The 12,417-nt window shown below is 39.8% G+C and overlaps 1 protein-coding gene across 4 annotated transcripts in view; it reads left to right on the plus strand.

The window, feature by feature from the left end:
- KIAA0319 (KIAA0319 ortholog) overlaps positions 1–12,132 on the plus strand; it is a 57,821-nt gene extending 45,689 nt beyond the window's left edge. For 3 of the 4 annotated variants that reach the window (XM_074575785.1, XM_074575784.1, XM_074575787.1), the window contains exons 15-21: positions 691–829; positions 2,125–2,284; positions 3,602–3,744; positions 5,127–5,249; positions 6,614–6,704; positions 8,862–8,953; positions 9,822–12,132. In XM_074575785.1, coding sequence (XP_074431886.1) covers positions 691–829; positions 2,125–2,284; positions 3,602–3,744; positions 5,127–5,249; positions 6,614–6,704; positions 8,862–8,953; positions 9,822–10,000 — 927 coding nt within the window. In that variant the 3' untranslated portion in view covers positions 10,001–12,132. The remainder of the gene's footprint in view (positions 1–690; positions 830–2,124; positions 2,285–3,601; positions 3,745–5,126; positions 5,250–6,613; positions 6,705–8,861; positions 8,954–9,821) is intronic. The other variant, XM_074575786.1, reaches the window with a different exon arrangement.
- The last annotated feature ends 285 nt before the right edge of the window (positions 12,133–12,417 follow it).

A 12,417-nucleotide genomic window follows, 5' to 3' on the forward strand; every position in this document is an offset into this window, starting at 1 on the left:
AGTGAATAGCCTGGGTCATTAGATCAGTGGAGTCCACTTCTCTGAGAGGGACCAGACAGCAGAAGCACCTCATGATAAACTGAAGTTTATGTGTCAGCTACTAAAACTGTGATAACTTCTTTTGCCTCTGTTCACAAAGTGTTGTGGACAGCTCTTCCCAGTCAGGAAGGTAGTGGCAAATCAGCAAGAACTGGGATAGGAGAAATAGCAAAATAATAACAAAGCTTCTAGAAGCAATTCACATGAGGGTTTGAGAAGAATTGAAAAGGTTTAGCTTAAATATAGGTGTCAGAGATGATAGTTGGAAATATGTGAACTCCAAGGAAAGGAAATTATTTGGGAGTTAAGAAAGCAGAACTAAGAATACTGGAGTAAAATTGAGAAATAATAATGTAGCTGTCTCAGATTTTCAAGCAGATGAGTACTTGAGAGTGTCTGCTGTTCTGTCTGGGTTTTTGTTTTATGAAAATATCCTTTTGAATGATCCATATGAAAATATGTGCAGAAATCCTCTTTAACAGCCACTTCTGAATTTGCATTACTCTGCTATGAACTGTGAGTAGGTCATATTTGTCCCAAAAGCCAAAGCAAGAACTCGCACTGTTGTACCGGCTACCCAACTTGATAGACACTCCTGCAACTTTCTCGGAGGGTATAATTATCCCAATACCATTTTTTTTTTTTTTCCAGGATGTGATCCATGGCTCAGACCACGAGGCAGTACTGCAGCTAACTAATCTGGTAGAAGGAACCTATACTTTTCACTTGAAAGTGACGGATGCTAAAGGAGACTCAGATATTGATTCAGCAACTGTTGAAGTGCGGCCTGGTATGACAATTAAAAGGTCATCGATGTGAATATCTCATCTTTGTTCTCCTTTTCACTGATTTATTTCAATGTTGACAAGATTCAAGTTAAAACACAAAGCAAATGGGTCTCTTCCTGCCTTCTTATTGTTCTCTTAATATGCCTCAGTATGTTTAGAAGAGATGTCAGGATTCTTAACTACCAGTTTGCACCATTGCCTTACTGGAAGCATAAATAAACAAAAATCATACTTCCTAGTTAATATTTTCCTTAAGTTTTTGTTGATTTTCATTCATTGTAGCTGTTTCTTTTTCCTGGTTGTTAATCAGTTTGGCCAATGGAAAGAGATGGAAGCTGAGCATTAAGTTTAGGTACAAAAGCTGCAATTGTGTGTTTGGTGGTTGAAAGTGTGTTTTTATGCTTGTTTTCCTCCTTTCATCCTGAAGGACAAAAACAAACCTCAAAGAATTTCAGGGGGTTTAAATTGTCTTTTCATGGTTTGGTATTGCTCGTATATAGACTTGTTTTCAAATGCAGGATAAATAGTTATGTGATGGAAGCATAAGTCAAGGTTTCAGGAAATAAGTCTGAAATCTTGGGTCTGTCAGAGATTTCTTGTTTGTCTAGTTCGTGGGCAATGATTTTATTTCTCTTCCTCACTTTATTGTTGAATGTAGTCACAATAATTGGCTCAGGATTCTTATTGGATACTGTGAAGCTTGTTTTGTTTGCAAGGCACTCTAGAAGTTCAAGTATTATTTAACAGAACCCTCAGTTTATGAAGGTAAACGTATTTGATATTTGTCAAATTGACCATCCTCATTTAGACTTGCTCACACAGTCTTGCCAGCTACCATATGAGTCCATCTTTGCCTTCCTTTTCCTAGGTGGTAGCCAGTATCAGATAACTACCAGGGAACTTAAGAGTTATTAGGCTCACCTAGTGCTTGCCTCTGACCTTAAAATGGGGGGATTTTTAGGGGGCCCCCTTAAAATGGGGGCATTTAGGGGAACAGAAGTTGCCATTCTGCACAGAAATGTGTTAATGCTGAACTGAAGTACACAGTGAAGTGCTTTCTTTCAACTGATAAGCTGAGTTGCTGTCTTAGGACCCACCAGGTTTGTTTCAGAGGGAATCTGAAAATGTAGGCGAAGTACTTTTCTAAGACCACAAAAGGATTGGGCTATAAGAGATATGGGTCTTATCGCAGGAAAATATAGTATTAATAAATACTTTTGAGTACTGCATATTGTCTTCAGTTGTTACTGAAACGTTTGCCAGGCTCTGAAAGAATAGCATGTTCTTCTTCTGTCAGATCCCAAAAGGAGTGGTCTGGTGGAGCTGATTCTGCAAGTTGGAGTGGGACAGCTGAGTGAACAGCAGAAGGACACCCTGGTGAGACAGCTGGCTGTATTGCTGAATGTTTTGGATTCAGATATCAAAGTTCAGAAGATACAAGCCTACTCAGATATAAGGTAGAAAGATATCCTGCTGTTCCAGGAAGATTTGTGATTTTCATTGACTCTTTCACAGCTTATAGTTAGTTGCAAAATAGTATTTTCTAAGACAACAAAAAACTGCTACAGCTCTCAACAGGATGTACTTTAAAAGGTGAATTTCTTCTGCTGTGGTGGAAAATTGATGAAGTAAGCTCTTTGGAGGCTCAGAACTTAAGTGGTTTGTTTGTTTAAAAGATATTAAAAATTCTCTGTATAGTTTTTTTCTTTATTCCTTTAAAGGAAGTGTGTGCATACATTTTAATGTCTTCGTTCCATACAGTGCTATTATTTTTACCAAATGCTGGATGGAGTGAGACAGACAGACTTTCTCACAGTGAAGCAAGTGTTGTATTTCGGAATAAGGTTCCAGCTGTATCTGATCCATCCTGGTTTATTTCTCTTTTCTTCTACTTCCTCTCTAAGGTTTTGATATTCTAAGTATTTTATAAACCCTTCCCCAGGTAACTGGTGACAAAAATCCATTTTTTTTCAGAGAAAACTGCACAGTAGATACTCCTAAATGTGGTATCTTACTCTGAAGTAGAAATACCCCCTCTACTTGATGTGGAGGGCTAAAGATGGCTGTGTGTACCCGGAGAAACTTCCCAGCATGATCGGTAAACCTGATGACAAGAGTTATCTTTAAATTACTTCTTGGTAACTACTTGGTAATTTAAAATGCATTTTGGTGTCTATTTAGCACTTGGGGAGCCTCTTAAAATTTAAAAACAAATGGTTTGGAAAATCTAGCATTTATACCTGTGATATTTTTAATCACAGCTTCTAATTACTGCTTTTCAGATAAAGATGTTCCCTGAGTGTCTGATACAGGATGAGATCAACACCACCCAACTTAAAAAGGCGGGGGTAGAGGGAGGACTCCCACATGAAATTCTCTGTCTGTCTTGCTTCTGAGCTTTTCCTTCTCTTAAATTCAGTTTCCTAAAGTTACTCAAACTGCTTCAGAGTGCTTTGTGACAAGTTCTAGATGAGAGTGCAGAAAGCAAATGTATACATACTTCTCTTAAAGCGAGTCAGGAAGACCAAGGAGGGAATTACATTTGCTGTTTTCCTCACCTTTCTTCTGTGAAACTGAGAAGCCAGAGAGCTGCTGGTGCTCCTGACCTAGAACGAAGTCTATGGCATTTGGACTGATCCATGGACAGAATTCCCTGATACTTATCATTGGTGACATTTGCTTTCCAGAAACAAACAAAACCAAAGGCTGTAAACTTGATTGCTGACAAAAGTGGTCTTTGACAGCAGTCATGACCTTAGCTGTTCTTTCTGCAGCACCGCGGTTGTGTTCTACGTGCAGAATGGGCATCCTTCCAAGGTGATCAAGGCATCAGATGTCTCACGAACTTTGCATGTTCAGCTTTTGAAAGAGAAGGCTGACTTTCTGCTTTTTAAAGTCCTGCGGGTTGACACAGCTGGTATGTTTTGGATTGTGCTTGCTTATCTCAGAACTTCGCAGGCATTTGGCTAACACAGACAGCACTTGGAAACAATGCATGAAGGCCTTCTGTCTGCCATCTGCTGTTTGGGCTTGGATGTAGCTTTCTGAAAGATGACTTTGAAGACAATACTTGAAATGCTTGTTCATTTGTGGTAGACTGGTGCCAGTTACTTTTGTTCTTTTAGAAGTCATCATCTGTTAACAGCAGGCAAAAGCACATGTTAACCTGGTCTACGTAGGGAAAGCCTGGGGAATGAGGATAAAGATACCCCACTCAAACTGTCTTTTGTTGAAAGATAGGCAAAACTTAATGTAGCCACAATATAGAATGTTTTATGTCTCCGGTTCCTTCAAGGCTTGTAGTGTTCATTAATAGGCTTGTAATGTAACTTGGTCTTGTTTGTCTGTATCAGGGAAAATGGTCAGGAGATCACCATTATAATCTAATCCTCTAATATTTGCAATGTAGGCAGGCCACTGGAGTTTCTTATTATGAACTTTTTATTTTCCCCAAAAAGATGCTTGAACTTCTAAGCCTATTGTAAACTTCAGTAGTAATGTGAACCCTTTATGATACTCAGATGTTATAGATAAGACTTCTCTATAATTTAAAATCAGGACATAATGATCCAAATGCAAACAAAGGGATTTAGCTTTGGCAATAAAATAGTAATTGATTCTGTAGTTAATTCTGGCTTTATTTACCTGTTGAATAGGACTGTTTGTCTGTTGTAAATGTACTTGGATTACTGAAATGCATAGGTGTCACTTGAAAATAGGCATTAATATTTCTCTTGACATAGTAAATCTGCTACTCTGAGTCTTAAGCGGAACAACTTTTTATTTTAGTCTAATATGATGCATTGATCTATCAATAGCTACTACTGTTAGCACATGAAGTAAGTAAACATACTGGTGTCAGATGCTGTAATTCAGTTTTGAAATACTGAAACACCCTCTAGTTTATCGTTGTGATCCTTGTCTTCTAGTACCTGAGAACGCTGATATTCCTCAATTCTCAGGTACTTTAGAAGTTGTTACAAATATGTTATAAAGAAAGGAGCAGATCTGAATTCCACAATTTCAACTTATCTTTATTTTGGGTTAGAATAAAATGTTCTCAACTTGCATACAATTTCAATGTTGTACGCATAAGATATGTTCTTATCTCTGTCTTCACAGCCAGCAGTCTGCAGAACTGTAGATCTCTCTAACCCGTGACACCAATGAAAGGGAGTTTTAAAAAATACCAGAATGTTATGAGCTAGATGCTTTATTACCAACCTAATATCACAGGAAGAGGATGCATGTCAAGTGGTCCCTTTACATAACTGACCCTATGTTTGGTTTTGTTCTTAGCCTGTCTTTTAAAATGTTCTGGACATGGACACTGTGACCCCATAACAAAGCGCTGTATTTGCTACCAGCTGTGGATGGAAAACTTGATCCATCGTTATCTAAATGATGGAGAGAGTAATTGTGGTGAGTTTGGGTGTTGTGGGAATAACAAGAATAACTCGTTGTCTTGTGAGACTGTTGATTATTTGCTGTCAGAATAGGAGGTAGATGCTGAAGGAAGACTAAACAGTCTCTGTTTTCCAGCCCAGCGAGATCTTTCTATAGAAAGATATTTGAATAACGTCTTGAAATTATAATATCTTGACAGTAGTAGGCTACATTTAAAATATTTTAGAAGTTTAAATTTTAGTAAGCCAAAGTTTAATGAGGAAAAAAGTATGAAAACTTTGTCATGGGAGAGAAATCTTGTAACAATTTGGGGCCAGTTGGAAGGGCTGTTGAATAGCATGGGCATTTTAAGTACTATTCATCTGATGAAAAAGAGGCAACAACTTAGATTCTCTGAGTGTGTGGTTGATGCTTCTGTGCCTGAAGTATGATCTGACCTAAGGAAAGAAAACAACAGCCAATATAGTCACCTTTAAAACCTCAGCTTGATTAATTTCACTGTTTCTTTCAGTTTCCCTGTTGCACTTGGGAAACGCAATTTAGTTTCACCAGCCTAATCATGCCTATATTCTGTGGCATACCTGATGTATCAGCTAAGCCTCTTTATCTCAAATACTGAATAGTTTTAATTTAACTAAATTGGTCTTCTACTTAAGTTGAAATAAAGCTTGACTCTTAGTACTGTGCAGGCTTGGAGGCATTTGCTGAGCAATGCACTAACCTTCAAGTAAATCTATAGAAATTTAGAAGGAGCTTGCTACAAGCCATTAAGTAACCATGGGTCTGTCTGTTAGTGAGTGAAGACTAATTGACCAACCAAAATGGGACAGTAGGTTTTAAGCCTGAGGCTGGAACCTCCTCCAGCCCTGCCCTAATGCTGTGTTGTTCCATAGTGTGATAATAGCACTGAAATAGTGAGTATACACGTGTTGGAGGTCGCATTATTGCACATCTCTCTGTATCCTTCTCATGTTTTCCTGGATTTACAAATGTAAGTGTGCCAGTAGAAGGATATATCTCTAATCAGCTGCTCTTTTAAAGCACTACTAAAATGCCAGATGCAAAGTACACCTATGTTTATTTCAGTTAGAGAATTACAACTGAGGTAGTAACCATGCCCTCTTGACTTCCAGTTCCCACATAGACTTTTGAGGTATCTTTGGATGGTAAAAGGTATTGGAGTGGAAGAAAATTTTCAAGCATGCGCTTTCAATCTGGAAGATTAAGAATTTTTAGGGATTCTTCTGAGAATATGAAGGTGCTAAATTTTCCTGAGTTCCTGTTGCCCCGTTCCTCACGATTGGTTATTTTAATAGAGTTGTATTAGAAATTACCCTATCATATTACTTTACAAAGCACTGTTGTGTTTCTTTTTTCAGAGTGGAGTATACTCTATGTGACTGTATCCGTTTTCATTTTGATTGTGGTCATGGTAGGGCTTGCCTGGTTCTGCATCTGCTGCTGCAAAAGGTACATGATTTGTTTCTTTTTACTGAAGTATATGCAAAAACTGCACACAACTAGACATTTTAGTCCAGTTCTAAGCACTAAACCACTGAACTCTTTTCAGACACGTGAGGAGTTTCCTGTAGCTATTTCTGTATAGACACACTTTTGTTGAAAAAAGGAGTATCTGTTTGTGGTTCTGTGCTCTTCTGCATTTTGAAAACCAAAAAGCTGATATTGAATTATCCTTCATATTAAGAGATAATTTATGTTAAAATGCTAAGAGTATACTGCAGGTCTTCATGGTCTCACACTGAGTCCTCCAGATACTCCATGCTAAGAGAGGAGAGGCATGCCCTGAAGGTCACTGATGTAGGAGTATTCTAGGCCACAGTAAGGGAGATGCTTCCAACCTGGTGTCTCCCTTGGACAGGACAGGTGGACATGTGGGCTGCATCTGGCTGACAGGCAAGGAGCATTCCAGTGATCTCAGTTGCGCAGACGTCTTGCTTCCTCTTTCCTTAAACAGTTTTGCCTACTACTGTATGTCGTTTCCCTCTCTGCCCCCTGCCTCCAGTCTTTCCTAGTGAGCAGATACGAAATTCTCTTTCAAGTGACAAGGCCCTGCAGGTTCTGTCACTAGAGCAAGTGTTTTTGCTGCTGATCAAAAAGCACAGTAAATAGATAGCTTGTTCGGGTGTGAGCAGAAATGAAACGCCATCAAAGTCTGTCTGGATTTTCAGCTTTTTCTAGGGTGTCTCTGCAGTCTGTCAAAGATGCTGTTCAAAATGCACCAGAGTTGATACTGAATTCCTTTTTAAGGTTAAAGTGTGCTTTTTATGGTGCCGTTAGTAGAAATGTTTAAATAGAATTCTGACCCACTCCGCCCCCACAGTGTGGGATGGAGCCTCACAGGCTTGTGTGGCCTTTATGAGAAAGGAGTTGTTTATGGGGTTCATCTGCCTCTGTCCTTTGTCCTCATGTGGCTTGTGCCAGAGAGTGAGGGCGGGCTGATACAGATGCGTGTAAAAAAGAGGGGGGAAATTCTGCACAGGACAGAATGGCACGAGATGCCTTTTGCCTTGTGGAAACTACAGGAAAAAGATACACTGTAGTCCAATATTTGTCTGGAGTTTTGGAGGTTTTAAAGGCCTTGTTGAGTTGCCAGATGAACTCCACTTTTTTTAGAAGACTGTAGAGGGGAGGCCAAGTGTCTGGCTGTTGCTGTAATGTTGGATGAACAGTAAGTCGCTTCTCCACTGTGAACTGTGCAATGTGGGAGGGAGTGCTTTTCCAGGCATTGTCAGAATCAATTCTTGCCTTCAAAAAGGGCACACCCCACCCACCCCTCCTCCAAAGTTTTGAGAAAGAGGGTGAGAAAAATTTCTGCGGTGTGACAGCATCTTCTAGGAGGTGGCCCCTTGGTTTCATGTGTGAATGGCCTTATTTCTACCCTGAAGTCTTTGTTCATTCCCTCTCAGTCCAATACAATAAGCAGGTCTGTGTCTGTTCCTCCAGCTCCAGGACTTTAGCTTCTGTATTGATGAGCAGATGTATGACTCCTGCAAATAGCTGAAACTTAACATAGAGATGATGAGCATTGTGGAAGCAGATGCTGGGGAAGGATTTAAATGAAGGAAGAACAGGTGGGGATTTGCCTACAGACCAGTAGGGCTTTGTCCCTGCATGTGTATGAGGGAGCAAATCTCCATTTTTAGTCTGGCCTTCTCTGTAAGCATAACCAGACAAGCACCACTTAAACTCTCTCAGTTTAAAAATAAAAAAAACAAAACAAAACAAAAAAACAAAACAAACAAAACAAACCCAAAAAACCAAATGGTGAATAACCAATTCTTATAGAAATTTTATCTGGAAACAAATGAATGTGTCTACCTCGTGTCTAGTTACTACGATGAAATTGAACAAACTGAACCCCTGTGGCCTAGGAAAGCAAGTCAATCTTTCTTGCTTTCTTCATCTTTGTATATCAATTAAAAAATAAGTTATACTCTCTGGTCCATATTGTACAGCTACTTTATACAGGTATGAACTGGAACAACTCTTTCTAAGTGGAGGTGAGAAAGTACAGTGAGGTTCTGAATATTGGGGTATGAAAAGGGAGAGGGAGCAGATTTATGTGTGTACATGAGAACTAAATGTCTTTGTTAACTTTCTCTTTAGCAGAAAGAGGACGAAGATAAGAAAGAAAACAAAATATACCATCCTAGATAACATGGATGAGCAGGAGAGAATGGAGCTACGACCCAAATATGGTAAGCACTCTCTGTTTCAGCTGGGAATTCATTCACCAAGCTTACAAATGTATTTGAATTGACATCTGCAGTCAGGAGGAGCCTAGAAGCTGGCCTACAAGTTTGGAATGGCAGTGGCAGTATAGACAATTAAATGGTTGGGGGAGAATTACTTCATTTCTTTCATGAGGCCTTGGGCTTTAGCCACTGCTGTGAGCTTCTTCATTAATCTTAATTTGGAACATCTGATTTGTCCCATAGCCTTTCTCTGTGTAACCCTTCCTTCCCTGCACACACTTTAATTTGGAGCTGGTTTTATTGCTGTGCAGCAGTTCCCTCCTGTCCCAGAAGTGCCCTGTTAAACATCAGGAGACTTCAGCTGCTACCCCCTGTTCACGTATGTTTTGATTCACCTGAGTTTCAGTTTGTAGCGGAGGGAATTCTGGAATCCAGGGAAATAAAATCAACCTGAGAAATTGCTGTCCTAGAAAGACAGACATAACGTTTCTGTAGAAACCATGACCTTTCGTTGCCACTTGTGTTAATCAGCTAGTTAGGTGGACAAACTAATTTCCAGATTCAAGCTATTAAGAGTACATTAGCTATGTACTAAGATCATCTAATTGTTTCAAATTTAAATGCATATATTCACATTGCAGAGCCATAAATTGACAGGCCTGCAGTGAATTCAGAAGAGTATCTGCCCAACAGTATATCATACTTCCTAGGTGAGTTCTTATATTGGTAATGGCAGTGGTGCACGCTGTTACGCAGGATTGCAGAGAATGTTTTCACTTACATTTCATATCACAGCAGAAGAGAGGATGGTTAGTTGTTACTAAAAAGTGAGACCTTTCTAATGGAGCTTGTTTTGCTTTTTTATTGTCAGGTATAAAACACAGAAGTACAGAACACAACTCCAGTCTGATGGTCTCTGAATCAGAGTTTGACAGTGATCAGGACACTATCTTCAGCAGAGAAAAGATTGAAAGAGATAATCCTAAAACGCTCATGAACGGATCCATCAGAAATGGAGTTTCCTTCAACTACAGCTCCAAAGACAGATAACTGAATGAGGGTAAAAGCACAGAACATGCTGGTCCAACACATCTGAAACACGTTGGCCCACCTCTGTTTTTCCAGAACCAAAAGCTTCCTAAAATATCAACTAATTGCAGATGAAAGGGTAAATTTCTAACACAGTGAGGGGAAGGAAGGAGAAAGAACTAGATGGTCAGCTAACTCCTCTTGTCACTGTTATAGGAAGAAGAAAAAGCACATCTTATTTCTTGCATGTTCCATGCTGAATGTCTGAACTTCAGAAGGCCTTTTCCTGTATCACTGCTACAAAACTAGCCAGAGCTGTTATGCTACTAACAATGGTAACTGAGACACATACAGGTTTGTGTCCTGTGCTCCAGTCTCTCTTTCAGGGGAAGCAGTGCGAATCTTAAGCAGCAAGAGTCAATATAGATAAATTCCCTTACAAATTTAGAGGGCAATATGTTATCACAGGCTCCATCTTAATTTTTCAGTTTAGGTTGGGAACACAAAAAGAGAACATCTTTAGTGCATTGTATTTATCTCTAACTGTGCTTTGTGACTTCCTTCCTAGGGTAGTGCTCATCAGATGGAAATGTCTTTGTTTTTGAAGGAAGTTTACTTAATCAGCAGCACAGTATTGTGATACATCTGTGTCCTGTAGGATGCAGTGTTCCCTGTATTTGCAAAGTATGGTGCCTGCAGGGAAGTCCAGCCTTAGCTTGCTTCTTTAATGATGAAGGTACTTTGGCTGTCTGGAGTCTGCCACATCCAGCCAGGAAAACAGTGGCAGAAAGGAGTCAGTGCAACGTACCTTCAGAAGCATTTTGAGCATTCCAAAAAATGTTTTGCTTAGAGAGCACTTTTAAGGAGCTCTGGGCCTTTTAAGACTGAACCCTCAGCTGAGATGGGTTTTCATCTGTCAGCCTCAGTGCTCAATTAAAGAATATGCCAAACATTTGTGTAGTGAAATGCTTGTGGCAAAATATCCTATGTGGAGCAGGAGGTTCAACACCTACCTTCATTGTCATGCAAACTGGTACTGGGGAAGGTTTTAGATTGATATTAGATTGTTTTACTTTTTCCTTGGTGGCTATTCGGTGACCAGATGTGTTGGCCTTTAGGAGATCCCTTCAGGTGTTTGGGAAGGGTAGGAGTGTTGGAGTTCCGATGTTCGCAATCTGGATAATTTCTTTACAGTGTGCTTGTTAGGCTTTAAAGCCATGCCCCCAGTACTGTTCTTGAAATCCCAAATTGAAGACCTGGCTTTTATACATAAGCCTCACTTGTTGGGGGCATCTGTGTCAGTTGTACTGTCTGGCCACAATGTCAGCCTTTCCTGGGGGTCCTTTACTGACGTGCTGGAGTCTTGGGCTGAGCTGAAGGAACGATGTGTTCTGATGGAGAAAATGTTCCTCTGGGAGCATTTTGGATGAGGGTTGGGGGTTTTTTTGTTTGTTTTTGTTTCTTTTAAAAATCTGGTGGTGGAGAATCTATTAACAGAGAAGGGTGGAGAGTATTGAGAACAATGGGAGCAGATGAGAAGGGTCAGGGAGGGAACATAGCCCACCTCCATCATGAGGAATAATTTGGTGGAGAATTCTGGGGCTTTCTCCACCCTTTCATAGGAGTCTGATACGACAGAGAAGTTGGGTCGAACAATCGTTTTTGTGCTTCTCTTGTTAATGGAGTTGGGCAAAATGGAGTTGTCTAGGTTGGAAGAAATCAGTGCTCAAAAGTTGCAGCAACATGACATGCTCCTAACTGGTTTCATACTTTGATTCTCAAATGCAGCCAGCAACAGTCCCTAAGGCTACTGGTGCTGCATGGAGGAGCATTTATCCTGTGCGCAGCCCTGCATTTCTCTGGAGAGCTGAGTGTGTTTGCAGGACTCATTGCGGTGGGAGAGGCTTTGAAGAGCTAAAAAGGGCTAATGCAAGTATTTTCCATGTTTTTTCCCATACCCACAAGCAAGATACTGTATAAATGGTATGACTTGCTTTCTTCAGAAGCAAAGTCTGAACTCTGTGTATGGGAGTTCTAGGCTATTTATAGAGACAAATCTATTTTATCTCACCTTCTCCCTTCTTGAGTGTGTGTGTGTGTGTAAATATATTTTCAAATAACTTGGTCAATAAAAGCAAGATCAGCTTTTGATGTCTTTGAATTTCTGCTTCAGATGTGCTAACACAGTAACGCAATGTTCACTTTAAAGTATTCCTGAAGAAAGTTAAGGCCCACTTAAAAACTTTTTTTTTTCTTTTCCTTTTTAAATCAAAATGTTGGGCTTAATCCACTCTGCACCAACTCCCAAAATGTTCTAGCAGGAATTATGCTCTTGGAAACATGCATTTAAAAAAAAAGAAAAGTTGCATAAGCAACTACAACTTTGTATTGGACATGCTGCCATTAATGCTTCTGCTAAATACTGTGTGCCTTTATCT

The sequence above is a fragment of the Larus michahellis genome, chromosome 2 (genome assembly GCF_964199755.1).
Source record: "Larus michahellis chromosome 2, bLarMic1.1, whole genome shotgun sequence".
Classification (NCBI taxonomy): Eukaryota; Metazoa; Chordata; class Aves; order Charadriiformes; family Laridae; genus Larus; species Larus michahellis.